Below are 23,741 nucleotides of genomic sequence, written 5' to 3'. Positions count from 1 at the left end.
CAATCCAGACTTTTCTATGGGTTTCTGCCAGATGCACCGGTTACCTTTTACCTTCCAAAGACATACTGTAGGCTAGATTAACTGTTGTCTCTAAATTGTATGTGGCAACAACCCAGGATTTAATCCCACTTTAAAATTGATAAACAGAATTTTGATAATGGATGGGTATGTACTTTCAACAAACTGCACAGTTGGGTTTTTGTCAATTGATATCTGGTTACCAGGTGATGCTGTTGAACTTTAAATTCCAGTCACTTCAGCTACAATTTGGCATTTCAAATCAAACTGACAAATGCCAATGCATAATTAAGAATGCTCAACAATATTAGGACATCCATACATCTAATGTGTTGTAATATAAATGCTGAAATTCTCCTGTAAAGAATCTTTGTTTATAGTCCAGTTCAAATATAATGAGAAACAATAGTTACAGGTTGGACTATGGTGAATCAAATTCATTGGTAAAAGTAAAGTTCATATTCAAGTATAGATTTTATCCAGTGCTTGGATAATGGACAGAGGTTATATGAATATCTTTAATCGGATATCGGTATTTACAACATAAACCTACAGTTAGAAGAGCATGGTCTGTACAATAAACTGTCCCATTTGAAAAAGCTCTGGGAAATGTAATTCAATGATAAGTTTTTTAATACTGTATTTATTGTCTATTTATAACAGTGGATATGATTAATTTAATCTAGTTAATGCTATCCACCCCCTTTATATATAACAAACATGACGGGCAATGAAATAGCTAATCAATGTGTGTTATAGTCTGTCGCGATAAATATAAGTCCAACACAACCAAGTTGTTGAAAACTTACTTCTTTTATTGTGTGCTCCATCAGACATACGTTAACTGTCTCCTACCAGTTTTTTCCCCACACTTTCTCTTACAGATCATGAGATACAATACAAGCAATGCACTCTTACAATATATCTCACGATTAACTTGGACTGTGGCTTATGCAGAGAATAGACAGCTTATGAACACTGCCTAACTACACATTTACTGTTACTTTAAAAATATACAAATCCATGCATTTATAAGCAACCAGATTTATGTTCTAAAATGATCTGAAACTTGTATACAGATAAAAAAATCTAACTTCCTGAGAAGACATATACTTTGTGAAGGGAACAGAACACGAGGCATATCATGATCAAATGCATTATAGAAACAGAAATATAAAAATATAAGTTATTTGACATTACAGAAAAAATTGCAAACTGATTAAATTAGTAACAGTCCACAGCATTGTCCGCTGTAGTGTGAGTAGCTGCTAGAATGTCTTTCAGGAGGGAACGAGGGCTATTTTCTATGTGGTCACTACTCTGTCCCAAGGTTTGCTGCATTGCTTCCAAATCCAGTGAAGAAAGAACTTCCACAATGCCAAGTTGTCTTTGTTGATCTGTACTGACATGGACAGACTCACTTCTTTTGGAGAAGTATTTTGTTAGTGTATCTGCTGCCCACTGTTGTCCTTTTAGGTCATAGGTCAAAGTGCAACGTGTAAAACTGCTATCCTCAATGATAACACGTTTCAGTGACAAGAGAATTGAGCATGCCTTCTGTGCCACTGGCCTATCACAGTCAAACAATCCATTAAAGAGAACATCAAAGATTTTTAAATCAAGAAGCTTCTGTATGGACTCGGTAAGGCTCAAGACAGAGTGTGTGGGCAAAGCCACAGTGTAAGGACAACATGACAAAACAGGTTTTGCCAGAGTCTGACTGATCCAAATTTCTGCAAGCTCTAGTGTGTGAATTTTGACTTCCCAGTCTAAGTCGTTGCTGCCCAGATCTAGCACAGTAATGGCATTTTTTTCCAAATGCTGAATTGGCTGTTGGGATGGGTGCTTTAGCCACTTAGAGAAGACTCTGACCACAGCCCTTCTGGGAAAGCACTCCGTGTCATTGGCCAATATGTCCACTAAATGTGATGCAAGCTCCTTCTAGGAAAGAACAAATGTAATGTTGAAAATAAACCTAAACCTCAGCATCATGAAACAAACGATAACAAGCACACAATTTTGTTCACTTAAAGTATTTGTAAAGATACCAGTGTGCTTCATTTGATATCACAGCTTATCAGTGTATTATTAAGTTTGAACCAAACTATTTAAAAACATTAACACCTGCTTTACTGTATTAAATTGGAAAATAATATTAATTAACAATAGATACGGAACTGGCTGCTGAAATTATGGTTCACCTGCACTCCAGGGACAGATTTCATGTCCTCTTCTTTGCCCATGACAAAGGAAGTTTGTCCCAGGGCACAGATCGCACTTGCTCGCACATAACTTTCAGGGTCAGACAGCAAAGAATGCAGGAGGCTAGGAACCCCAGTACTCATCAGGATTGCAGGAAATCCCCCTTTGTCTTAATTAAAAAAAGAGTTAATATTCAAGATTATTCAGGACTTTTTAATTTCAACTATTTACTGTAGCTGAAATTAATCTTCATGATATTAAAAAAAGGGATCTATAAAGAACATGAAGATTCTTAATAGCCCCTCTGTTGAGTGCATTAAGTTAGTTATACACAACAGCATTTTGATAGACCGCTTTAATGCTAACTTGAACAGAAGGCACACTCTTGAACCTATTGGAAATTATAATAATGGAATCTGTATAAGATTAACTTAAAGTATGATCTCATTAGGTCAATAAAGATGCAGATGAATCCCGGTGAAGTGTACGAAGCTCACCTTGAAACTGTATGGTAAGCCGAGTTAAAAACTCCAGGGTTGAATCTCTAACCTCCCATCGAACATCACAGAGATGCTTCTCCAACACCGAAAACAGATCTGGGTAAATTAAATCAGTGTCAGCGCAAACAAAGGTTAGCCAGCGCAGGTGTAACAGTAGGTGTAAAAGCTATGTACAACTAAAAAGAACTAAATGTTTAACTTCTAATTCAATTAATTTAGCAGATATTCTTTGTTTCATCCGTTACAAAATTATTTTAATTCATGTAATCCATTTACATTAAAATGTAAGGCTGTCATTTTCACATTTCCAATTCTTCTCAATTATATTAACTTGAATTTTCTTAATAATATTGTTACAGTTTTAGGTGACTCAGAAGTGTCTCTTAGATCTTAGGTCAAGTCCATGACACTGGGAAGAGTAAACACTTCAAACTTCAAAGGAGAGAGGATGTTTGCTGGATTAATGATTGGCTAGGAGCAGTCCAGACACACACAGTATAAGATCACATGAAGAGCAGGAGAGAGAAAAGAGGGCAGGAAGAAACAGGGAGAAGAGAGAGGAGCCCAGAGGAGTTGGGACTTGAAGCTTGCCCCAGACGAGAGCCCCTACTTTTTGATCATCCAAATCAAACCTGACTGGAGCTAAGTATTTGAACTTTGTTAGAGAGAGTGTGCTTTTCTGTGTTTTCAAGGAACTTGAGTTTCCTGAGTAAAAGATACCTCAGTTAGAATCATCTTTCCTGCTTAGGGTACATTTTTATGGATAGGGATATAGGCTCCCATTTATTTTGTGGCATCTGGGGTGCAGAGAGAGATTTAACTGCAAATTACATTGTATTTAGTCAGAAGGCAGCTCATCTCTTGTGTGGCCTCTGTAAGCATATTAAGAGTTAAATGCTTAGTAGCAGTCTGGGGTTTTCTGGGTGATCAGAATGATAGGCGTTTGCCTTTTTTCTAAATACTGTACATAAAGTAACTTGTGTGTTTTCACGTTCACGAAAGAATTCACGTGCCTCCAATTATACCAACCTCTCAGGTATGTTTCTAGAAATGACTTACAAGTTGGGGGTTATGAATAATTATTTCACTGATTGACTAAACCGCTCGTTCTATTCTAGATTTTCACTAGTTTTGTAACCCCCAGTTGTAACACTATTCTTTAACATAGTTTAAGGATTAAAGTGTCTCTGCAAACCATATAAATCTAGCATTATGAAATCATCATCCTCTGTATAGCCTATATATTTTACCTTGTTTAAGAAACAACCAAGTTAATGGTATTTCAGAACAGCAAAACAACCAGTTTAAGACGGCTTGCATAGCTTTTGTGAGAACCTGAAATGGGAAGAATAGGCTCATTATTTCAAACAGACACAAACAGTGTGATACACTGTATACAGTATACAAATAAAACAAGAAATTGACTCCTACTGAGGAATCCGTGTCAGAATTTTGGAGATACTCGTGAAGAACCAAGAAAGCCTCACTCAAAAATTCACTGCTTCCTAAAAAAGGAGAAAAAACAGGCTAACTGTAAAACCAGTAAAACTGGGAAATCTTTACTTTGACAAGGTTAAGATCAACATTTCTTAAACTGGTTACTGATCATGTTCGTACTGCATTACCTGAGCACTGTGCAAGCCTGCTCAGTGTATCCATTGCCGACTTCTGGACCTTGGTACAGCCAATCAAGTTTTTGAAGATGTTGCTGTTTTTTGAGCTGCAGGGGAGTGCCATTCCAATGCAAGCCCTTAGCACTGTGAGAACAGAGCAGAACAGGGACTTGCCTGGAACCTCCAGGTGCAGTGTGTCCTGTACACACAGAACTAAAGATAATTTTTCAGAAAAGTCATCTTTTCAAGTGGCTGGACATACATAATGTTTTAAGAGATTTGATGTAATTGATGTAAGATCATTATTAAAATTGTATCACCCCTCTGTTATCAAGAAATAAATTCATCTCTCTGCAACAACCATTGCCCTTACACAAGAAAGAAACACATTTTTGTTGGAGAGAGGACAGATGCAGCTCTCTGTGATAACACTGGAAGCTCACAGTTGAATCAAGGATGCCTAAGTTGTTTCAATACCATTTATCCCAAGTAACACACAGCCAGATGTATATTGTTACTTGTGGAATCCCTGTTATAACTAGCCATTGCCCTAACTAACTTTTGTTAATTGTGACACAATTGTGAAGTGGAACGAAATCTACTGGATTTTTGAAACTTTTTTAACTAATAAAAAAGTTTATTAGTTAAAAAAGTTTCAAAAATCCAATAGATTTCGTTCCACTTCACAATTGTGTCCCACTTGTTGGTGATTCTTCACATAAAATAAAAAATTTATATCTTTATGTTTGAAGCCTGAAATGTGGCAAAAGGTTGAAAAGTTCAAGGGGGCCGAATACTTTCGCAAGGCACTGTAGCTCTGCTGCTGAACCTGATACTGACAGCACTGCTAATGTTAGCAAGTGTCGGAAAACGGCTATAAGGTGGTACAATCCAAATTATCTATGTGCTCAGTGCTATTTCTATTATATGTGTGTGTGTGTGAGTGTGTGTGCGCACGTGCTCATATTGGTCATTCAGATTTCTGTGGTTCCTATGAGAAGATGACTTGTAGGTGGTACTTGAATGCTTTGGTTTGATCAGGGGTGGTCCAAAAAGTTTGAGAACCACTGCCTTAGGGTATAGGCAGAGTTAGCTAATGTGGCTCAATACCTCTATACTGGTATTTTTACCAGTTGAGCTATTCGGAAGCACACACAAAAAAAGTTTCTGTTCATATTTTACAAGATTTCAAAAAGGTAGGATGGAAACATCACAGTAACACACCAATAATTTATTTATTCCAAGAAAACATATGTCACAAATAAAATAACTGCTTTAAAGCAGTAGAAGTAACTTACCATGCATAACAGCTCTTCCGTGTGGTACAATGAAAGGCAAAGTAAAGATGAACAGGATCCTTTCTGGGACAGCTGCTTCTTTGTAGCCAATTTTTCAAGAACAAATCCACCCTCCAAAACTTTTAAGAGGAAAAAAAAGTGACAATGATTGTTAAATTCCTAATATGCTGGTACTGAAGTAAAATGAAATTATGATTATGCAACAAAGTGCAGCTTTTTTACTGTGTTGAAAATACCTGAAGACTGTTGTTGTTCATCTATTGCAGCCATAATACAGTCTAGTGGCTGGAGGATTACTTGAATGGCCTTGCTCCTCAAAATATGTGGGCTGCAATACAATTGTCTGAATAACATATTTGTTTGCAGAAAGCAAAACAACTGTTACTTTGATCAGATACTTTTTAAAACAAAAAACAAACAAGCAAAAAAGAAAAGGTCTCTAAAGCTTTAAGCACTAAGTCTACTTAAGTCCTGAAGTACATGCTTACCAGTTTTCTAATTTGAATATTCCTAAAGCAAAGGGAATAGCTTGTGTGGGGTTCAGAGTACACAGCATCAGATCCATCAGATTTACCAAGTTGGAGTCCTCTTTGTTCAAGAGAGCAGTCCTGAAAACCAGTTTAAAAACTTCAAATTACACTCATAAATTAACAACTGAAAAAATAACCTTCTCCAGAGCTCATTACAAGACTAGAATGTAGTGCAGAAAATTAACCCTTTACACAAGGAAAAAAAAGCAGAAACCAACAGTAAAATAACTGAAAATACAAATATCATTTTTTATTCCCATAATGAGGCACAAGACATAACACTATAAATAAAAATAAGGTAATTTTTTCCTTTACTGAAAGAAATGAAAAACTAGCCCTGTTTTAAACAATGCAATGTACCCTCTCACAATGCATTCAAACCAGGCCTTCAAGGATATTGGCACACTTCCTCCCCTCTTTTCTATTCTGATATAACCAGTTTAAAAATAATATTTTTAAAAAATGAATTGAAGACAAAGAATGTTTAATAACCTTGATGCAGTTAGAAGGACTTCCAAGAATGGCTGTTCCATCACGATCTGGCCATTTCCCATCCGTGTCTTAATAGCAGCCTCCGTCTTCTGCCAGAGTACTTCCATGACCTGCGGCTGGCAGTGTACCAGAGCCAAAGTCAGGAGCCTTAAGGACTGATGGGTGTGGAAGGAGATGTCAGAATGCAGTGCATCTCCCAAATGTTGTGCAATTTTAATGCTGCAGTTAGCCCATTCAGTTTGTTCAGCATAGGTGTTACATTCACAGGCCACAGAGTTCTGCCAAATATCACTGTTGTCTGAAGATGAATGTGCAGGTACTTTCTTTGGGAAGTTTAAAATGTGAGCCAAAAGCTGATTAGCTGCTGAAGCAACAAAGAGGCTTCTGTCTATTTGTAAATTCAGGATCATTTTAGTAAAATCTGTGAAAAAAAGAACAATCCAAAGTGCAAAATAAGTACTGAATTAGGTTTGGGAGGCAGACCCTCAACATTTGACATATAAGGCATTTGCCATTGTAACTGATTTTATTTTTCAAAGCTAGCTTATTTCTTTGTCTAATTATACAATTTGTAATATAAAATCAAAAGAAAAGCACGGTACCAGTTAGTGACACAAGAGGGCCTTATATCATGTGAAAACTTCACAAACCAAACACCATAATGAAACAAGTGGAGTTTTCTTCCGAAGGCGAAACGTTTCATTTCTTCTCTTTTCAGCATGAAATAAACTTTTTACTTGTTTCATTGCAGCCCATACATGCTGATGCAGCTACCTACTTGAACTTTCTCAAACCCCTTAATTAATAAGTCTCAAGGGGATCCCCAGAAGAAAATAATAATAATATATAATAACATCACTTTATTAACCCTTTACAATGTCTTGCATTAGGAATTATCTTTTCGAATACCCCAGCTTGCTCTCCATGAGACACACAGACAGGGAGAGAAGCTTGAGGTCAGAGCGCAGGGTCTGCCATTGTTCGGCACCCCTGGAGCAGTTGAGGTTAAGGGCCTTGCTCAGGGGCCCAACGGAGTAGGATTCTTCTGCCGGCTGTGGGATTTGAACTGGCAACCTTCTAGCCACAGGCGCAGATCCTTAGCCACAGAGCCACTGCACTGCCCCAAAAAGTGAACCAAATGAAGGCTCACATTTAATTAAACACACAATCCTAGATATTGTTAGTGACCAGAGTTCAGGGGAGATCTACAGTCTACACTTAGAGAGGATTAGAAAAGGATCTCAGAGAGTAACTGTGTCTGTTGTAAGTTTGGACAGAGGATAGAGAAGTGGTTCTAAGTCTAAGTCTTTCTTGTGAGGGATCCACCTTCTGGCTTTCGTTCCAGCAAGCTCTTAATCAGTGGCTAAATTAATTTTCAACTTTGAAAGGATTAAGGTCTCCATTTTTTAGAAATTCTTCAAGATTGGTGGTGGTGGAGGGGAGTCCCCATTACCTGTAAAGCGCTTTGAGTGGAGTGTCCAGAAAAGCGCTATATAAGTAAAAGCAATTATTATTATTATTATTATTATTATTAGATCTCTGACTGAACTAACAGACCTTTTTTAGGTCTGCATTTTTGTCTATGTAAAAATGCTGAAATACATCACAATTTTAGAATAAAACACACACCCTCCCTACAAATTTAAATTAGCAGAAAATTCTCAATTCTGCATTTTATCACCTTAAAAATCTGCATGTATGAATTAAAATTATTTTTAAAAAGGTGTCTTATGATTAAATTAAAAAGACACTGCTATGCAATCCTATTTAATTATGTCATTTCATAGCTTTCCCAATATTTAGTTTGGAGACAAATGGTCATTGGATGGCAGACTTGATCATTTGGACAGAGTACAATGTCTTCATTATTCGGATGTTTCAAGTTCATAGGAAAGGAGCTGTAAAATGACATATTGGGGAAAGAGTAAAATGGTTACATTTAAAGTTAAATTAATTTTATGTGCATTACTATGTGCAATTCCCACCGTTCATTATGATGAAATGCATAACCCTCCAGTGCTGGAGCATGCTCCATAATCCATTGATCCACCCACTGCGCACTATTGCCTCATCCCACAGCTCTGTGTGGGTCAGGCCTGGGTTTCCAAAGAGACTGTGCAAAATGTCCTGTTCCTGAAGATGACAAAAGTTTTCACAATTCAGGCTATTCAATTTCTACATTTCAAGCATCCTAATTATGATATCTCCAATGAAGACTGCCAACACTAACCCCTGAGCACTGAGATTCAGCCTACTTATTTCAGGCATTGTTTCTTTTTCATGTGGCAATCAAGCAACAAGAGAAACAGGAGAGATTGAAAAGCCAGTATCTGAAAAGTTTATAATTTAAAAGTTATATCATATTCTGTTTAAATATTCCTGCTAGAGCTGCTCCAATCTGAAAAAACACAGCTGTATGTAAAGTTAGCAGAACACAGTCAGTTCCTCTTCCAAAATGATGATTATGTCTTACATTTTATCTACAATACTTTGTAAGAGCTATATTGCCAGCAAAAAGGTTTTTTATAGGCTAAACTTTTAGAACACAAAGTTAAAAGCTACCAAATGAAATATATTAGGTATGAAATAATTTTCCTGTAGCACACTTCCAGGAATTGTATGTAAAGAAAACTTCAAGAGTGGCTTTGATCAATTTACCTCTAAAAAGCAAAATCCCTCTTCAGTAGCAGCTAAGATCCCAACCAGTCTCAGTACAAAGGAGAGAACAGTGGGTTCATTTGTCTTCAATTTACACACACTGGATATCAATTCAGTTAAACATGGATTGTGCTGCAGCAAAGATGCCCCAGATACTAAAAAAGAAGAAATAAAGCATAATATTATATATTCAACTTTTAAAAATGAAGTATAACTGAAGATGAATTCACTACCTATGCTTAAAATAATACCTCCATCTTAGTGTGTTTAAAACTAGACTTACTAGTGTTACTGAATAGCCAATACCAGCAGCTTCAAAGCCAGTAAGTGCACCGTACCTAACTTGGCAAATTAAGTAGCCATCAATATTCCCTTTTCATGCCAGCTGTACTTTGCAAACGTGACCAATATGTCACAATCTAGTTTAGTATTAGGCTGACTAAACCTAATTAACACATTAAAGTGTTCAACACCTGAATTGTTCCACTGAGGATTGTCTGAGAATCTTCTCTAGTGGTGCACATTTATTGATCTCTCAGTTTCCTTTAAAAAAACCCTTAACTGTATAATTGAGTGTGAATATTATAGTCCCTTTGAAAATTACAGCTTTCAGTCTGTTTCAATAGCTCACCCTTTTTTGTTAGGTCTTTAAACCAGTCCAGCAGCTTCTCAAAGCAGGTATCATCAGGGAGTGACTGCTTTGGATTAACAAGAACTGTACAGACAAGAGGTAGCAGCTCTGCACATTCACTATCCATTGTTTTGGTTATCTGGAATCCGAAAACAAGTTTTAATATTCTCATTAACAACATACAAGTTAATTAGTAAGTTTTCAATTAAATAATGTGCACTTCCCCCAAAATAACAGATATAAATCATCTCTACTTCTATTACAAACTCATACAGCTACCTTCTGTACAGCTCATTTCAGCCCACACATACTAAAAATTCTGTCCCCTTTTCACAGCTTCTCAGGTTCTGACAACTTTGCAGTGACACTGACTTCCAAAACCAAGCCCTTAAAATGCACAATTTTTTCATTAACAGAGGATACTCCACCCATATTATTGACAGGGCCCTTCCCAGAGCCAAAAATAGCCCTCAGACCATCAACTCAATTAGGAGTTCCCGGCTTCACAACCACATTCCCGTGGTGCTTCCCAACCACCTTAACACCCTTTCTATCCCCAGGACCATTAATGACAACTTCCACATCTTAAAGGATGATCCCTCCACTGGCACTCATTTTTTCGTAAAACGCCCCGCCATCTCATATTGCCAACTACCTAATCTAACCTTATAGTATACTGCTCTCTTGACCGCAGTCAGCAATCATCCACACCAAGAACCTTCCCCTGCAACAGAACTCGCTGCATCACCTGAAAATATATATCCAATACCATGCACATTCAAGGCCCATCTGGACAATTCTGGATCACTCAGATGACATCTTGTATCTCCAACAAATTTATTTACTGCATCTCTTAAAGAAAATGCCCAGCTATTTACACTGGTGAAACAGGAAGGAGACTGAGAGACCATTTCAGGGAACATGTCAGGGCTGTGAGGATCAAAGATCTCTCCAAGCCCACAGTTTCCCATTTCATCGCTAACAGCCATGATCATACTGATCTTTCCATCTTTGTTCTCAAAGAGGGGGTTCGGATCTCCTATTGCATCCAAAACCAAAATTATTCTGAAACTAGGATCACACCTTCCCCCTTTTCTCATTGACAGACTTGTTTCCTTCTAATCCTCTGTATTCATCTGCAGGTTTTGACTTCACACCTCTGTTCACCTCTCTTAATTTCAAACCACCTGAGTGTCCACTCTGCTTCTCTCCTGCTCCCACCTCCTCTGCAGCTTTTGTTCTCCTGTGCTTTATCAACTGCCGATTTTCCTCTCTCACACCTGAAAAAGGAGCTACAGCCGAAACGTTGTTTCTTTTCTTCTCTTTTCAGCATTGAACAAACCTTTACGTGTTCCTATAAATCATCTAAATTCAGAACACATAATCTTAATTGAGTCTTATAAGAATTTAAGCACCTTCAGGTTTTGAATTGAGGGATCTAAATGACAATTTGCTATAATATTAATTTTAACCTAATTTCTTGAATTATTAGTAATCACAATTTTTCATTAAGTAAATAGTAGTAATTAGTAAGATGATGCCTGTGCCATAAGAATTATTTTCCCATTTAGAGTTAGAAGTAAACGCATCGAAAACTAATACAAATTCTAAACATAACAGGGACCTAATAAAATGTCATTTGCTATTTTCCTCTGTACAGTAACATGCGATTATTTGGGTCAGTAAAGTAATTATGCGCATTAAAACACAACGGGTTTAACAATACCGGAGTTTGCAGCTTCCTTATCTTATTGTGGCAAACACAAAGATGAACGCCGAGGCGTAGATATACGTTCAACGAAAAATTGTCGTTAACGTCTGAAAAGTGAAGGGTGGGATCCCAATCTAGTGTTTAAGTCACGTGTAGCTACAACTTTACTTTGGTTAAGAATAAGAATTCACAAAAATTAAAGAGAAAATTAAAGTACACAACACACATTCATTTTACCACGTGCTCTTCTGTCCTTACTAATCATAAACAATCAAAGATAGTTACAGACTTCTACAATAAAACAAATATAGAGATTCTACATTTAAACGTTTCTCAGTTTAACATAATTTACGATGACTAACACATCACAATCAATAAAATCTCCGAATTTGGGATTTGTGAAAAGCCCAACCCTTCTTACATTTCTCAAGCACTTCCTCCTGTAACAGGAAATAATCTGGAGGCATCCATTTTTAGAACGAACCAAATTGTGTGAGGGGAAATATTTAATAGAGTATTCAATTTTTTCACCTTCAGTATATGCTAGAAATATTATAATAAAATTGTCATTTCTATTATATTATAAGATCGAGGTTTTGATAGGTGTTTTCGTTTTACGTGTTTAGAAAACACTACCTGTTAATCCTTACCCCCATCCCTCCGAAAAGGTTGAGTCCCTTTTCACTGGAAGTTGGCTCGCGCCGGTTGTCGTGCACATGGCCTGCTGAGCAAATATCTAGATTATTTGATAGAAAAGCTGGTCATATTAATTTTCCATAAATCTATTGAAAGGGTAAAGCTTTAAATGCGGGATACGGAGAACATGGCGGCCGAAGCCGAGTTTGAAGAGGGTGAAGAGCTATCCTTCAGTGACCCAGAGGATTTTGTGGATGACATCAGTGAACAGGGTAATCGAGCGGAGGAAAGCACCCGGCTTTGCGGCCTGGTTGGAATAACTCAAATAAAAATAAGCGCTATTTAATAAGCTTTCTTACTGTTAAATGTAACGATGGTACAACTCGCGGCCTAAAAATAAAGGCACTAAATCGTGCATTTCCGTTCAAGGCACTCAATTTTTAACAGTTTCTGCCCGGTTGTGGAGTCATTGACGAAGCGAGCATGTCGCAGCTGGATGTATAAGTTAAAAATGATAAGAAAGCAACCAGTTTAAGGACACGAGTAACACATTCTTAAGTAACACTAACGTTATAGATTGAATGTTCGGTCGTATAGTAACAAAGACCTCAGTAATTCAGTGTTGAGTATGCAGCAAGGTGTATATATAGAGTAAATTAGAGTTACTACGGTTTTTTTAATTTTCAAATTAAATGTATTATTCTTATATTTAAAAGGTGTAGAAATGTCTTTTCAGGTGGCTGTCTATTGTACATTTATATTTCGTTGCAAGTTTCTGTAACGGTATTCCAATATGTTCGTTATAGGCAAATGAGTCGCTTTTCGACCTGTAGTTGATCTTTACCGGACAGATAATGTACAGGTTTATTTAACGCAATCCTGACTATTTTATAATGTTCTGAAGTGTTACCAATATTTTGGAGTTTTTTACTCCAACATGTTATTAAGGAACTTTTTAAACTGAAATGTATAATTAAAATTAAATTGAGTAAAATGACGAAATTACACCAATCTGGTGTAAAAGTGGATGTTAGTTACATATTTATAATGAAAGATAAGCAGCGCTCATCTATCGTTACTGAAATTGCATTGGTAAAAGCACTGTATGCTCATTGAACTGTGAACGGAAGTAATGTCACTGTGTTTTTATAAACCGCCGAACTATATTACGTTTATAGTTCAACTTAATTACTGAAATAAAAAATATTAAGCCTGCTGCTGTGTTAAAGTACAGATGATGCTGTCTACAATAAAACATGGATCTCGCATTTTGTGGGTGTGTACTCAAAAATAACTAACTGTAGTTGGGCTTTACTGATAACTGATGTACTGCTCTTGGAACTGTATTTCTGCCTGTTTTTCAGAACTGTTGGCTGATATTCTGAGGGAGAGGCCCCAAGAGGCGGACGGTATTGACTCGGTTATTGTGGTTGACAACGTTCCTCAAGTTGGACCAGAGCGCTTAGAGAAATTGAAAAATGTCATACATAAAATTTTCTCAAGATTTGGCAAGATTACAAATGAGTTTTATCCAGAAGCTGAAGGAAAGACAAAAGGGTTTGTATTGCATATTTATCATTTTGCTCTTTAAAAAATTGCATTCAACATTTACTACATGAATATGTATGTACACTCATTGATTTATTCTCATTAATGCATTTATAACTTTATTTTCATTGTATTTAGTCTGGTTCTACTGAATGTGTGTACTACTGCTGTGCAATTATTTATGTATGCAAAATAAGTTATTTTAATATAATGGTATAGTTATTAATTATATATAGATTAATTATTCTACGTATAGATTGTTTTTTGTTATTCATGCTATTAAAAGTTATTTGGACTTGAAGTTAAACTCAGGTATGTTCTAGATTTATATCCAGGTTATTAGCTATTAAGAACTTGCTTTGAGGAATAATACAGCTCTTACAAATTATTTTGAAGGCAAACATCTATTATTGATTTGTTGTTGTGTAAGACTATATTAAAAGTAAATCATGTCTTCTGGGGAAGTTTGTAGGTAGTTGTGCTTCATTGTATTTCTCTTGTGTAACACTTGTGTTTAGGTACATTTTTCTGGAGTATGCATCGCCAGCTCATGCTCTGGAAGCAGTGAAAAATGCAGATGGCTACAAGCTGGACAAACAGCACACCTTCCGAGTCAATATCTTTACAGACTTCGACAAGTGAGCAATTTATTTTCATTTATACACTGTGTACTGTATGTCTCCGCTTTTTTCTTTGCCTCTAAGTGATACATCCAAGGGAGTTTGTTCAGATGGGTACCTGCTGGAGATGGGATTGAAAAACACTAAGGGTATTATGGATTGGATAGAATTACTGAACAGTCATCTCCCCATTTCTGTAAATGCTCTTTTGAGATTTATTTATAGGAAACCTGATTAGAGGTAGTATGTGAACTTGCAAACTCTTGTTGATATTAGGTTTATTCCATGCTGAAAAAAAGAAGAAAGAGAACACAACGTTTCGAAACGTTGTGTTCTCTTTCTTCTCTTTCTTCTTTTTTTCAGCATGGAATAAACCTATTACTTGTTCCTTTGCAGCCTACGCATGCAGACGCAGCTACCCACCTGAACTACTCTTGTTGATATTGTTAGTGTTGCTATTTTTTAATTAGCATTATTTTTGTATAGGTACATGAATATCAGTGATGAATGGGAAACCCCTGAAAAACAGCCATTCAAAGACTTTGTAAGTATCATTACTAATTTGTGTATATCATTCAGGATTGCCTATACAGTTATCACTGCAAATGTTATATCTGTAAGTGATGCTGCACTTTTGAGACTACCATCCTCTTTAACACATTTTAACACATTAAGGCCAGCAAATTATTGTACAAACATTAAAATTATACTGAAAAGTATTTTATTTTAATTTCTCTTTTAGCATTTAAGTATTTTGTTACATTTGGTGGCTGGCCTTATGACCTCAAAGTAAAAAAAGTTATAAAAGCAGTGAAGTTTGTTGCAAACTCTGTTTGCTTATTTAATGTTCAGTTTAAAGATCATAAATTTAACATCTTCAAACACTTGGGAAAACATAAAGTCAGTCAAATCTCATCTTTTAAATCTATTTAAAAAGATTTGATGATTTAAGTATCAGTTCTGATGACTAATAACAATTTTGTGATCGTCCAATTTGGATTATTCTAATTTAAGGGGAATCTACGGTACTGGCTTGAAGATTCTGACTGCCGTGATCAGTATAGTGTGATTTTTGAAGCTGGTGAAAGGACAGGCATTTTCTCCAATGATGTCAAGGAACCAATTACGATCGAGGAGAGAGCTGTAAGTAGTTTACAAAGGCAAGACTACTCTCTGTATTTTGCCCATGTGACCATCATAAAGTAAGAGTCACATAAAAGGAGACCTTCCAAGACATGTCCACTTGAACTGAACTTTTAATGTGTATGTACTTATGTTCTTAACATGGCCATTTTAATTAATATAATGCTCACATTGACACCTTTTTTGGAGGCAATATAGTTTGGAGTATTGAATGTGATAAGTAAAATAGTCTACCCACAGAGGCAGTCTTGGTTTGTTTTGTGCCAAGATGGAATTTTTAAATAAAATACTCTGAGAAGTAGTGGAGAAGGATAAGAATTCCATATGCAAAAATAGGTCAATTCGGATGCATTTTAATGTAGATAGCATTTGCACTAATGTGGTGCACAGCATTAATGAACATGTAAAAAAAACGTCTACAATCTTCTAATATTGTACTTTCACATCCCTAACAGAAATGTATGTTCATCGGTTTCATTTTACTGTAATAAAATGTCTTTAATTCATCTAATTGAATATAATTCTTCGTTGTTGTTGTCTACAGCGCTGGACAGAGACCTATGTTCGTTGGTCTCCAAAAGGCACTTATCTGGCTACATTCCATCAGAGGGGTATTGCTTTATGGGGAGGAGAGAAGTTCAAGCAGATTCAGAGGTTTAGCCATCAGGGTGTTCAACTCATTGACTTCTCACCATGTGAAAGGTGAAAGAATTGCCATTATCATTATCACAGTGATCAAGATTTTTTCTTAAAGTAATTTTTTTATTTCTGGATTTTTAAAATGTTTATCCAACAGGTAACAGCTGGACATAAGGCATTTTTAAATCCCAAATATGTCAATTTAATGCTATGCTTTAGGATCACAAAGAAGATTACAGCCAAAAAGAGGCTGTTCTACACATCTGGGTGGACCGTAAAAATAAAAATGTTTTTATTGTGAGCTTTGGAAAGAATCTTGGTGGTGCATGTTTGCTGTGTAAGGAAACTACAGTTTTAAGCCTTCTCTGCAAGGATCGTATAAAAACTTGTTCAGCCTGCACATATCTTTTGGATAAAGGAGTAGAAAGAAAACTGTATACGTGGAAGTAAAGATTTTCATTTGTGTAGAGTAATATATCAGAGTTGAATCAAAACGAACTTTGGAGACTAACCACAACATGCCAAAAAAGTAACATCTTGTTTCCTGCTTCACCTTCTTTAAAAACAATAATAATAATTGCTTACACTTATAAAGCGCTTTTCTGGACACTCCACTCGAAGCGCTTTACAGGTAATCGGGACTCCCCTCCACCACCACCAATGTGCAGCATCCACCTCAGGTGAAAACATTAGGTGAAACTGCATTAAATTGAAATGTGTGTTGTTTGGTTATTACATGATTGTTTTCACGTTTTTGGTTCTATGATCTTAAAATGTTTTTGTATGTGAATTTATGTAACTGTTCTGCACATATGCATAAAAGATTTTAATTGTGTTTTCAATTACAGGTACATGGTTACATTCAGTCCTCTAATGGACACAAAAGATGACCCCCAAGCTATTATCATCTGGGATATTCTGACTGGGCAGAAGAAGAGGGGTTTCCATTGTGAGAGCTCAGCCCACTGGCCAATTTTCAAGTGAGTTGTGTTTGTTTGTGCTGCAGTGCATTATAGTTTTTTGCCCTCTTTATTTATCTTCCCTTATTTTCCCCTAGTAATGGAATTTGAGCATTCATTTTAAAGATGACAAATAAATAAGTTAACATTTGTACCTACTTTTAGTGACAGTGTAACTGATAGAGCCTTCATACTTGTTTTTTAAATTAAGGCCTTTATATATAAGAATAAATATATTTCACTGCTGTTAGTCAACAGGATTGTAGTCTTTGCATTCAGAGAGTAGTGTTATAATCTACATGTCTTAGATTTATCAGTACTACTAGGGGGCTTATGCAAATTAAGACTATGCCTAATATTCCGTTTGGCATTTGACCTAAAGTATTTTGGTAGTTTTCAATCAATATTTTTTTAATCTTTATTTTTTGTATGAAATTATTTTCAGGTGGAGCCATGATGGAAAGTTCTTTGCCAGAATGACACAAGACACACTCAGTATCTATGAAACACCTGTAAGTCCCTTTTTTTAGATTTAATCATTGAATGAACAAAACGACCTTCAGTACCTTTTGAACTAAGATAATCAAAGATCAAATATTACTATATAATTCATTTTTGTAGTTTTGACTTCACTTTGCCTAATGCTAGATTGTTCCACTTTAAGCTTAACAGTAATAACCATTTGAATCATGTAATTTTTTTCCTCCTCTTTAGTCCATGGGGTTGTTGGACAAGAAGAGCTTGAAAATTGGTGGGATAAAGTAAGTGCAAGAAAAAATTGAAGCCTTTTAATAAAAATACTACAAGTAGTGTGTAAAAATGGAATGAATTAGGCACAATAATGATATTAAAAACAAGGGCTTCCTCACCTTTGTGGTTAATGGATTAGTTAAGCCAATAATATCACAGCATGCTTAGGATCATATATAATATTGCGCATCTGTAACTTTGAAAGAAGCGTGATTGTTGGGGCACATTTGTCAGGAGCTTTAGTACTGAAAATGGCGGCTAAGTAAAAAATTGTCAGCATGGAGCTTGGAGGAAGACATCAGATCAATTGACTGCATATTATAAAGTCATACAGCTTGAAGTGGTGTTTCCATTATCTTATCCACCATTTGTATGTTGTAATTGTGAAAACATCGTTTTTTGGTTGTAATTATTTTTAAGTGAAATAATGTCAGTGATGTTGTGTGTTAAGTTATTTGCATATCTTTCCAGGGATTTCTCATGGTCTCCTGGTGACAATATTATTGCATTCTGGGTACCAGAAGACAAAGATATTCCTGCAAGAGTAACACTTATGCAGCTGCCATCCAGGCAGGAGATCAGAGTTCGAAATCTGTTCAATGTAGTTGATTGTAAACTGCACTGGCAGAAGAATGGAGATTACCTTTGTGTGAAGGTAGACAGAACTCCCAAGGGAACCCAGGTATAGTCAGTGGAGTTTATCCACTGGAGCTTTTAATTGTTTTTGCAGCTCATTGTAAAACAAGTTTAATACAGTTGACTAGGAGGATAAGAAGACAACCGAGGAGGTTTTAAATGTTCAAACTATCGTAGGTTTATTGCTCTCTATGTTCCTTGTTAAACCTTCAAATATAATCTAGTAATTTGACTTATCTTTTTTTGCATAAGAAAATGGGATAATAATTTAGTAATTAATATCCTTAATTTGTACAATGCTTTAAAGCATGTGGGAAGGATATTTCAGGATTTTTTCAGAATTAAGACAGATTTCTGTTAGATAGGTGTTAAAGGATCTATTTACTGTTAAATTATTAAATCCATAGTTGTATTTAATTACACAAGAGTACTAAAAACTAATTTAAGCTGTTTCTTTTGTAGCCAAATAGTCCTGCAAATGTTTTCTTTTTTATTTGTAGGGTGTTGTGACCAACTTTGAAATTTTCAGAATGAGAGAAAAGCAAGTCCCTGTTGATGTTGTTGAAATGAAGGGTGAGTATTTGGACAGCTTTATCGTGTTTATAGAATTCAAAGTAGAGACATGGTTGAATGTGTTTTGCTTTTGCAGAGAGCATCATTGCTTTTGCCTGGGAGCCCAATGGCAGTAAATTTGCTGTGCTGCACGGAGAATCTCCAAGGATAAACGTATCATTTTACCATGTTAAAAACAATGGCAAGATCGAACTTATCAGTAAGTGACTTTTCTTTTAATCATATTTGATTTATGAGTTTAAGTTTGTTTCTGTTTGAAGCATTTTGTTACAGTAGGAAGTTCTTAAGTTGTACAATATTTGCATCTAATGGCAATAAATCATAAGTGGAAAGAGTAGGATGCACACACTCGAACAAAACGTGCAGAAACATTCTATTGGGTCATTCCCAATTAAGGAACTGGTGAGAACATACACCGGGAACATTCGTTTTAAAAATCTGTAAAAAAAAGTTTCAGTGCTTCAAGAACAACAGTTCTAAAATTTAAGTTATTTTTATAGTGGATACAGAATTTTATTGTGTGATATTTAGTTATCAACAGTCATCAAGTAGAACAATTTATAAAAATATAGAAGCATTAGGAAAATCCAAACTGCTTCCCTTTTGAAAGAACAATATCACAGTATTAGCATGTCCATCTCTCCTACAGAAGGAGTTTCCCAATGCCTACATATCTATGAGGGGAACTTGAATTCAACATAATTGTTGAATTGGCAGACTGAAGATGCATTGTTGTGGCACTGTGGCTAAGGATCTGTACCTGTGGCTAGAAGGTTGCCAGTTCAGTTCATGTGGCTGGCAGAGGAATCCTACTCCGTTGGGTCCCTGAGCAAGGCCCTTAATCCTAGCTGCTCCAGGGGTGCTGTATAAATGGCTGACCCTGCGCTCTGACCCCAAGTTTCTCTCCTTGTAGCGCCGTATAAATGGCTATTCATGCCCTCTGACCCCAAACTTCTCTCCCTGTCTGTTTGTCTCGTGGGGATATGCGAAAAGACAAATTCCTAATGCAAGAAATTGTATATGACTTATAAAGTTATCTTATCTTATGGAGCTGCAGTGATGTGCTATGCTTTGTTTGAATTGCCTTTTATTTTTAACAACATACACTTTTTCACATGGACAAGAGATCATAAAAATGATGCCCTGTGTACATGAAATCCTTATATACGTATTTTTATTTTATTTGCTTAGCTTACATATATTTTAAGTTTATCGTATTAATTTTCTGTAAATGTTTTTAGCACACTGTGCTAGTCTTTGATGTTTGATATTTTATTATAGGTTGGAATTTGTTGTAAAATAACTGCATTGATGGAATCCAATATTCCCATTATTAATTTAGGCTTTTATTTTTTAAAGAAATGTTTGACAAGCAGCAGGCAAACAGCATTTTCTGGAGTCCACAGGGACAGTTCCTTGTCTTGGCTGGACTTAGGAGGTTTGTATCTCTGTTCTTTGTGGCATTTTTTGTTAAACTTAGTAACAGTAGTACGAAGTATGTTCCAGTGACATTGAGTTCGTTTATCACAGGAAAAGTCTAGGACACCTTGAGTCTAAATTGTGCGTTTGTCAAGTAACAAAAGCTAATAACCTAATAAGAAAATAAGTAATTCTTTAAAATGCAAAATAATTAGTGTTTTGTAAGATCTGAAGTTAAAATTAGATCTTTCATCTCTGTAAAAATATTTTTTTTGTCATTATTGTACTGTATTACATAGCAATATCTTTTGTCACAATTATTACTTTTGGCCACATAGACTTATGTTTTCTTTCTTCATCAATGTAATTGTTACATTAATACCTCATTACGTAGATAGTTGTTTACATTTTAAATAATGTAGTTGATGTTTGAGTTGTATCGTTCTTTGGTTAAGTGATTGGTCTTAAAGGTGAATGAAAATGATCATTATGGAATGATTAAGAATCAAAACTGTATAATCGTTAAATGTTTTTACTTTAATGCTAGAACAGCTTATCGGTGAGATGTTATGTGGAGAACATGGTGTTCTTTTTCAACCTTCTAAGCCTCTGCACTAGTCCTGAGAAACCAGGAAACTACTTCTGCAAGAAACAGGGTATATCGTGGACAACAGAGTCACTATACTGGCCCAGGACCTCCACATTTGTCAAATTCACAAGATCTGTAGGTCTTGCCGTGGCCAACCCTTTCTGCTGACCCAAGACCAATGGGACTTAATTGTGTTAGTGTTTGGAGAAACCATACACTAAACAACGTATTAACTTTGTAATATTTTCGTATTGATATTGTTGTATTTCTTACAACATTAACTTAAGTTTCTTCATTAACTTAAGGGTGTTGCTTTTCTTCTGTTCATCAGGATATTTTGGAAGAATTGGAAGAGTCAAATGCTAAATACCTTTAACCTGTTCTTAGAATTATTTCTTAAGCCACAATTAAGTAATGGAGATAAGTAAGGGGTTTTGAAATAATGTCTAATTGTAGCCCTGTTTTGGTCTTTTGTTCTTTGCAGCATGAATGGTGCTCTGGCATTTGTTGACACATCAGACTGCACCATGATGAACATTGCAGAGCATTACATGGCTTCCGATGTGGAGTGGGACCCAACAGGGAGATACGTTGTGACTTCAGTTTCATGGTGGAGTCATAAGGCATGAAACATCTTTTTTCTCACATCTGTGTTGAACAAGACATAGTTAGATCTGGAGAACGTGGGACTTCATCATGTTTGAGTGGTAGATCTTGATTCTGATAAATTTTAAAAACCTCATGAGCTATTTTATTTTTTCTAGGCACATTTAAACAAGTCTTTCTTAAAAACATTTCTATCTTGGTCACTCGGATCAATCTCCATTCTTATAGTCAGGCTGTTATAGCTAATGCAGAAAATGTGTTACCATGTAATTTTTAACTCCCGGCTTTTTTCAGGTCGACAATGCGTTCTGGCTATGGACTTTCCAGGGGCGTCTTCTCCAGAAAAACAATAAAGATCGCTTTTGTCAGTTGCTGTGGAGGCCACGTCCACCCACACTGCTCAGCCAGGAACAGATTAAAGTAAGATATTGTTGAAATTTAAGGATATAACTCAATGGTGTTGCAAACCTAAACCTTGCTTGTTTCTCTTCAGAATAAAATACTAGCCTTTTTTAGCAGTAATTATATGGAAGGAAACCAACATTTACCCACGGTTTGGTGTTTTGTGGATTTAATTAACATTATCCATGTAGATAGTTGACTATTACTTTAAAGTATTTTAATTTTGCAGCTCATCAAGAAGGATCTGAAGAAGTACTCCAAGATCTTTGAGCAGAAGGACCGTCTGAGTCAATCCAAGGCTTCCAAGGTAAGGGCCATTATGGATTTATGAAATAAACTTAATTTCTTCTCCATCAGTGTAGTATCTTGTCCTGTGGGCTTTAAAGTTTACCTGTGCTCATAATGTTCTGGTCTTCTCCTGAACAGGAATTGGTTGACAAAAGACGCACAATGATGGAAGACTATCGTAAATACCGTGAGAGGGCTATGCAGATGTACCAAGAGCAGAGACCTCTTCGCCTGGAGCTCCGAGGAGGTAATGATGTCTTTACTTGTTAGATTAGGGACAGTGTGATAGCAGAAAATGTGAATTTGAATGTTGGACAATAATGAAATGGTTTGTAACTGTTACTTGTACATCTAAAAAAGCATATTGTGACTTGACCGTTTGTTTTCCAATTAGGTGTGGACACAGATGAGCTAGACAGCAATGTTGATGATTGGGAGGAGGAAACAATTGAATTTTTTGTCACTGAAGAAGTTATTCCTGTTGGAGATCTGGCGTAATCTTGTAGCAGGTGAATGCTGAATATTTTTTTCAATTTTTATACTTCTTAATATTCATAACTTTCAAGTATGAAACCTTGCATTAATGCTGTAAATTTACCGTATGATTATTTTTGAGAAACGGTCAAATGTGATATTTCATACATAGGAATCCATTATTATAAATTTGGTGAACTGATAACTAATTGTTTTGTAGTTTATGGGGGGGGGTGGGGAGCTTTGGTAAATTTTGCTGTCATTGTTTTTTTTTTACAGAACTTTGCTCTTTGAAGAAAGGAGTTCAGTTGCATAAGGAGACGTCATCGGGAATTGTATTACTTTTTTGTGGGAATTCAATGTTCCAATTTCCTCTGACATTTTAGTGCCTTTTAATATTGGTTACTGCAGTGGGAGAATTTTGAGCTCCTGTACATTGCTTTTGGCACCTGTTTCAGCTTTAGTGACCCTGCTGTAATTACAACATACTGTCAGTCCTGCAGGTGATATTTATTGTTCCTTTGACAGGTGACTGCAGAGATTTAAGATGTCATCATTTATCAATAACGCTTTTTACATCTCTAAATGGAATAAAGGGTGTTTTGTACAGAAGACTATCAAAAGACAGAAAAGGGTTGAACTGTATTTTAGTGTGCTGAAACAGCACTACAGTGGGCTGTATCCTCCTCCATTCAGATTACCTGATATTAAATGTGCTACAGGGGAATTAATAAAGTATACTTCCAAAATCTGTTGTGATTTTCCTGTTGTCTAAATGAACAAATTAGTGGTTTGTTAAACTGGCA

General features: G+C 36.0%; 2 protein-coding genes across 6 annotated transcripts; one reads left to right on the top strand and one right to left on the bottom strand.

The window, feature by feature from the left end:
• Positions 1-812: 812 nt before the first annotated feature.
• brat1 (BRCA1-associated ATM activator 1) lies at positions 813-12,117 on the bottom strand. Of its 5 annotated transcripts, XM_015360304.2 has the most exons (14): positions 11,880-12,068; positions 9,943-10,081; positions 9,312-9,466; positions 8,639-8,786; positions 6,654-7,074; positions 6,120-6,239; positions 5,868-5,959; positions 5,632-5,750; positions 4,346-4,532; positions 4,152-4,225; positions 3,971-4,055; positions 2,718-2,816; positions 2,220-2,389; positions 813-1,959 (listed from the first exon to the last, which is right to left on the bottom strand). In XM_015360304.2, exons 1-14 carry the CDS (start codon positions 11,916-11,918, stop codon positions 1,243-1,245), a joined length of 2,565 nt encoding a protein of 854 aa, XP_015215790.2. In that variant the 5' UTR covers positions 11,919-12,068; the 3' UTR covers positions 813-1,242. The 5 variants fall into 5 exon arrangements, with proteins under 5 accessions (XP_015215790.2, XP_015215789.2, XP_015215788.2 ...); XM_015360303.2 differs by lacking the exon at positions 11,880-12,068 and adding an exon at positions 12,075-12,117 and having other exon boundaries at positions 3,971-4,225; XM_015360302.2 differs by having other exon boundaries at positions 3,971-4,225; positions 11,669-12,068.
• A 199-nt stretch (positions 12,118-12,316) lies between these two features.
• eif3ba (eukaryotic translation initiation factor 3, subunit Ba) lies at positions 12,317-23,684 on the top strand. Its single transcript, XM_006637234.3, has 19 exons — positions 12,317-12,561; positions 13,654-13,846; positions 14,356-14,475; positions 14,944-15,001; positions 15,472-15,600; positions 16,145-16,302; positions 17,088-17,219; positions 17,644-17,710; positions 17,913-17,959; positions 18,420-18,630; positions 19,085-19,157; positions 19,234-19,356; positions 20,517-20,595; positions 21,650-21,788; positions 22,066-22,191; positions 22,403-22,480; positions 22,600-22,708; positions 22,856-22,970; positions 23,215-23,684. The coding sequence occupies exons 1-18, from the start codon at positions 12,459-12,461 to the stop codon at positions 22,957-22,959; spliced, it is 2,049 nt and encodes a 682-aa protein (XP_006637297.1). The 5' UTR covers positions 12,317-12,458; the 3' UTR covers positions 22,960-22,970; positions 23,215-23,684.
• The last annotated feature ends 57 nt before the right edge of the window (positions 23,685-23,741 follow it).

The sequence above is a fragment of the Lepisosteus oculatus genome, chromosome 19 (genome assembly GCF_040954835.1).
Source record: "Lepisosteus oculatus isolate fLepOcu1 chromosome 19, fLepOcu1.hap2, whole genome shotgun sequence".
NCBI lineage: Eukaryota > Metazoa > Chordata > Actinopteri > Semionotiformes > Lepisosteidae > Lepisosteus > Lepisosteus oculatus.
This window is presented reverse-complemented; position numbering and strand designations above follow the sequence as displayed.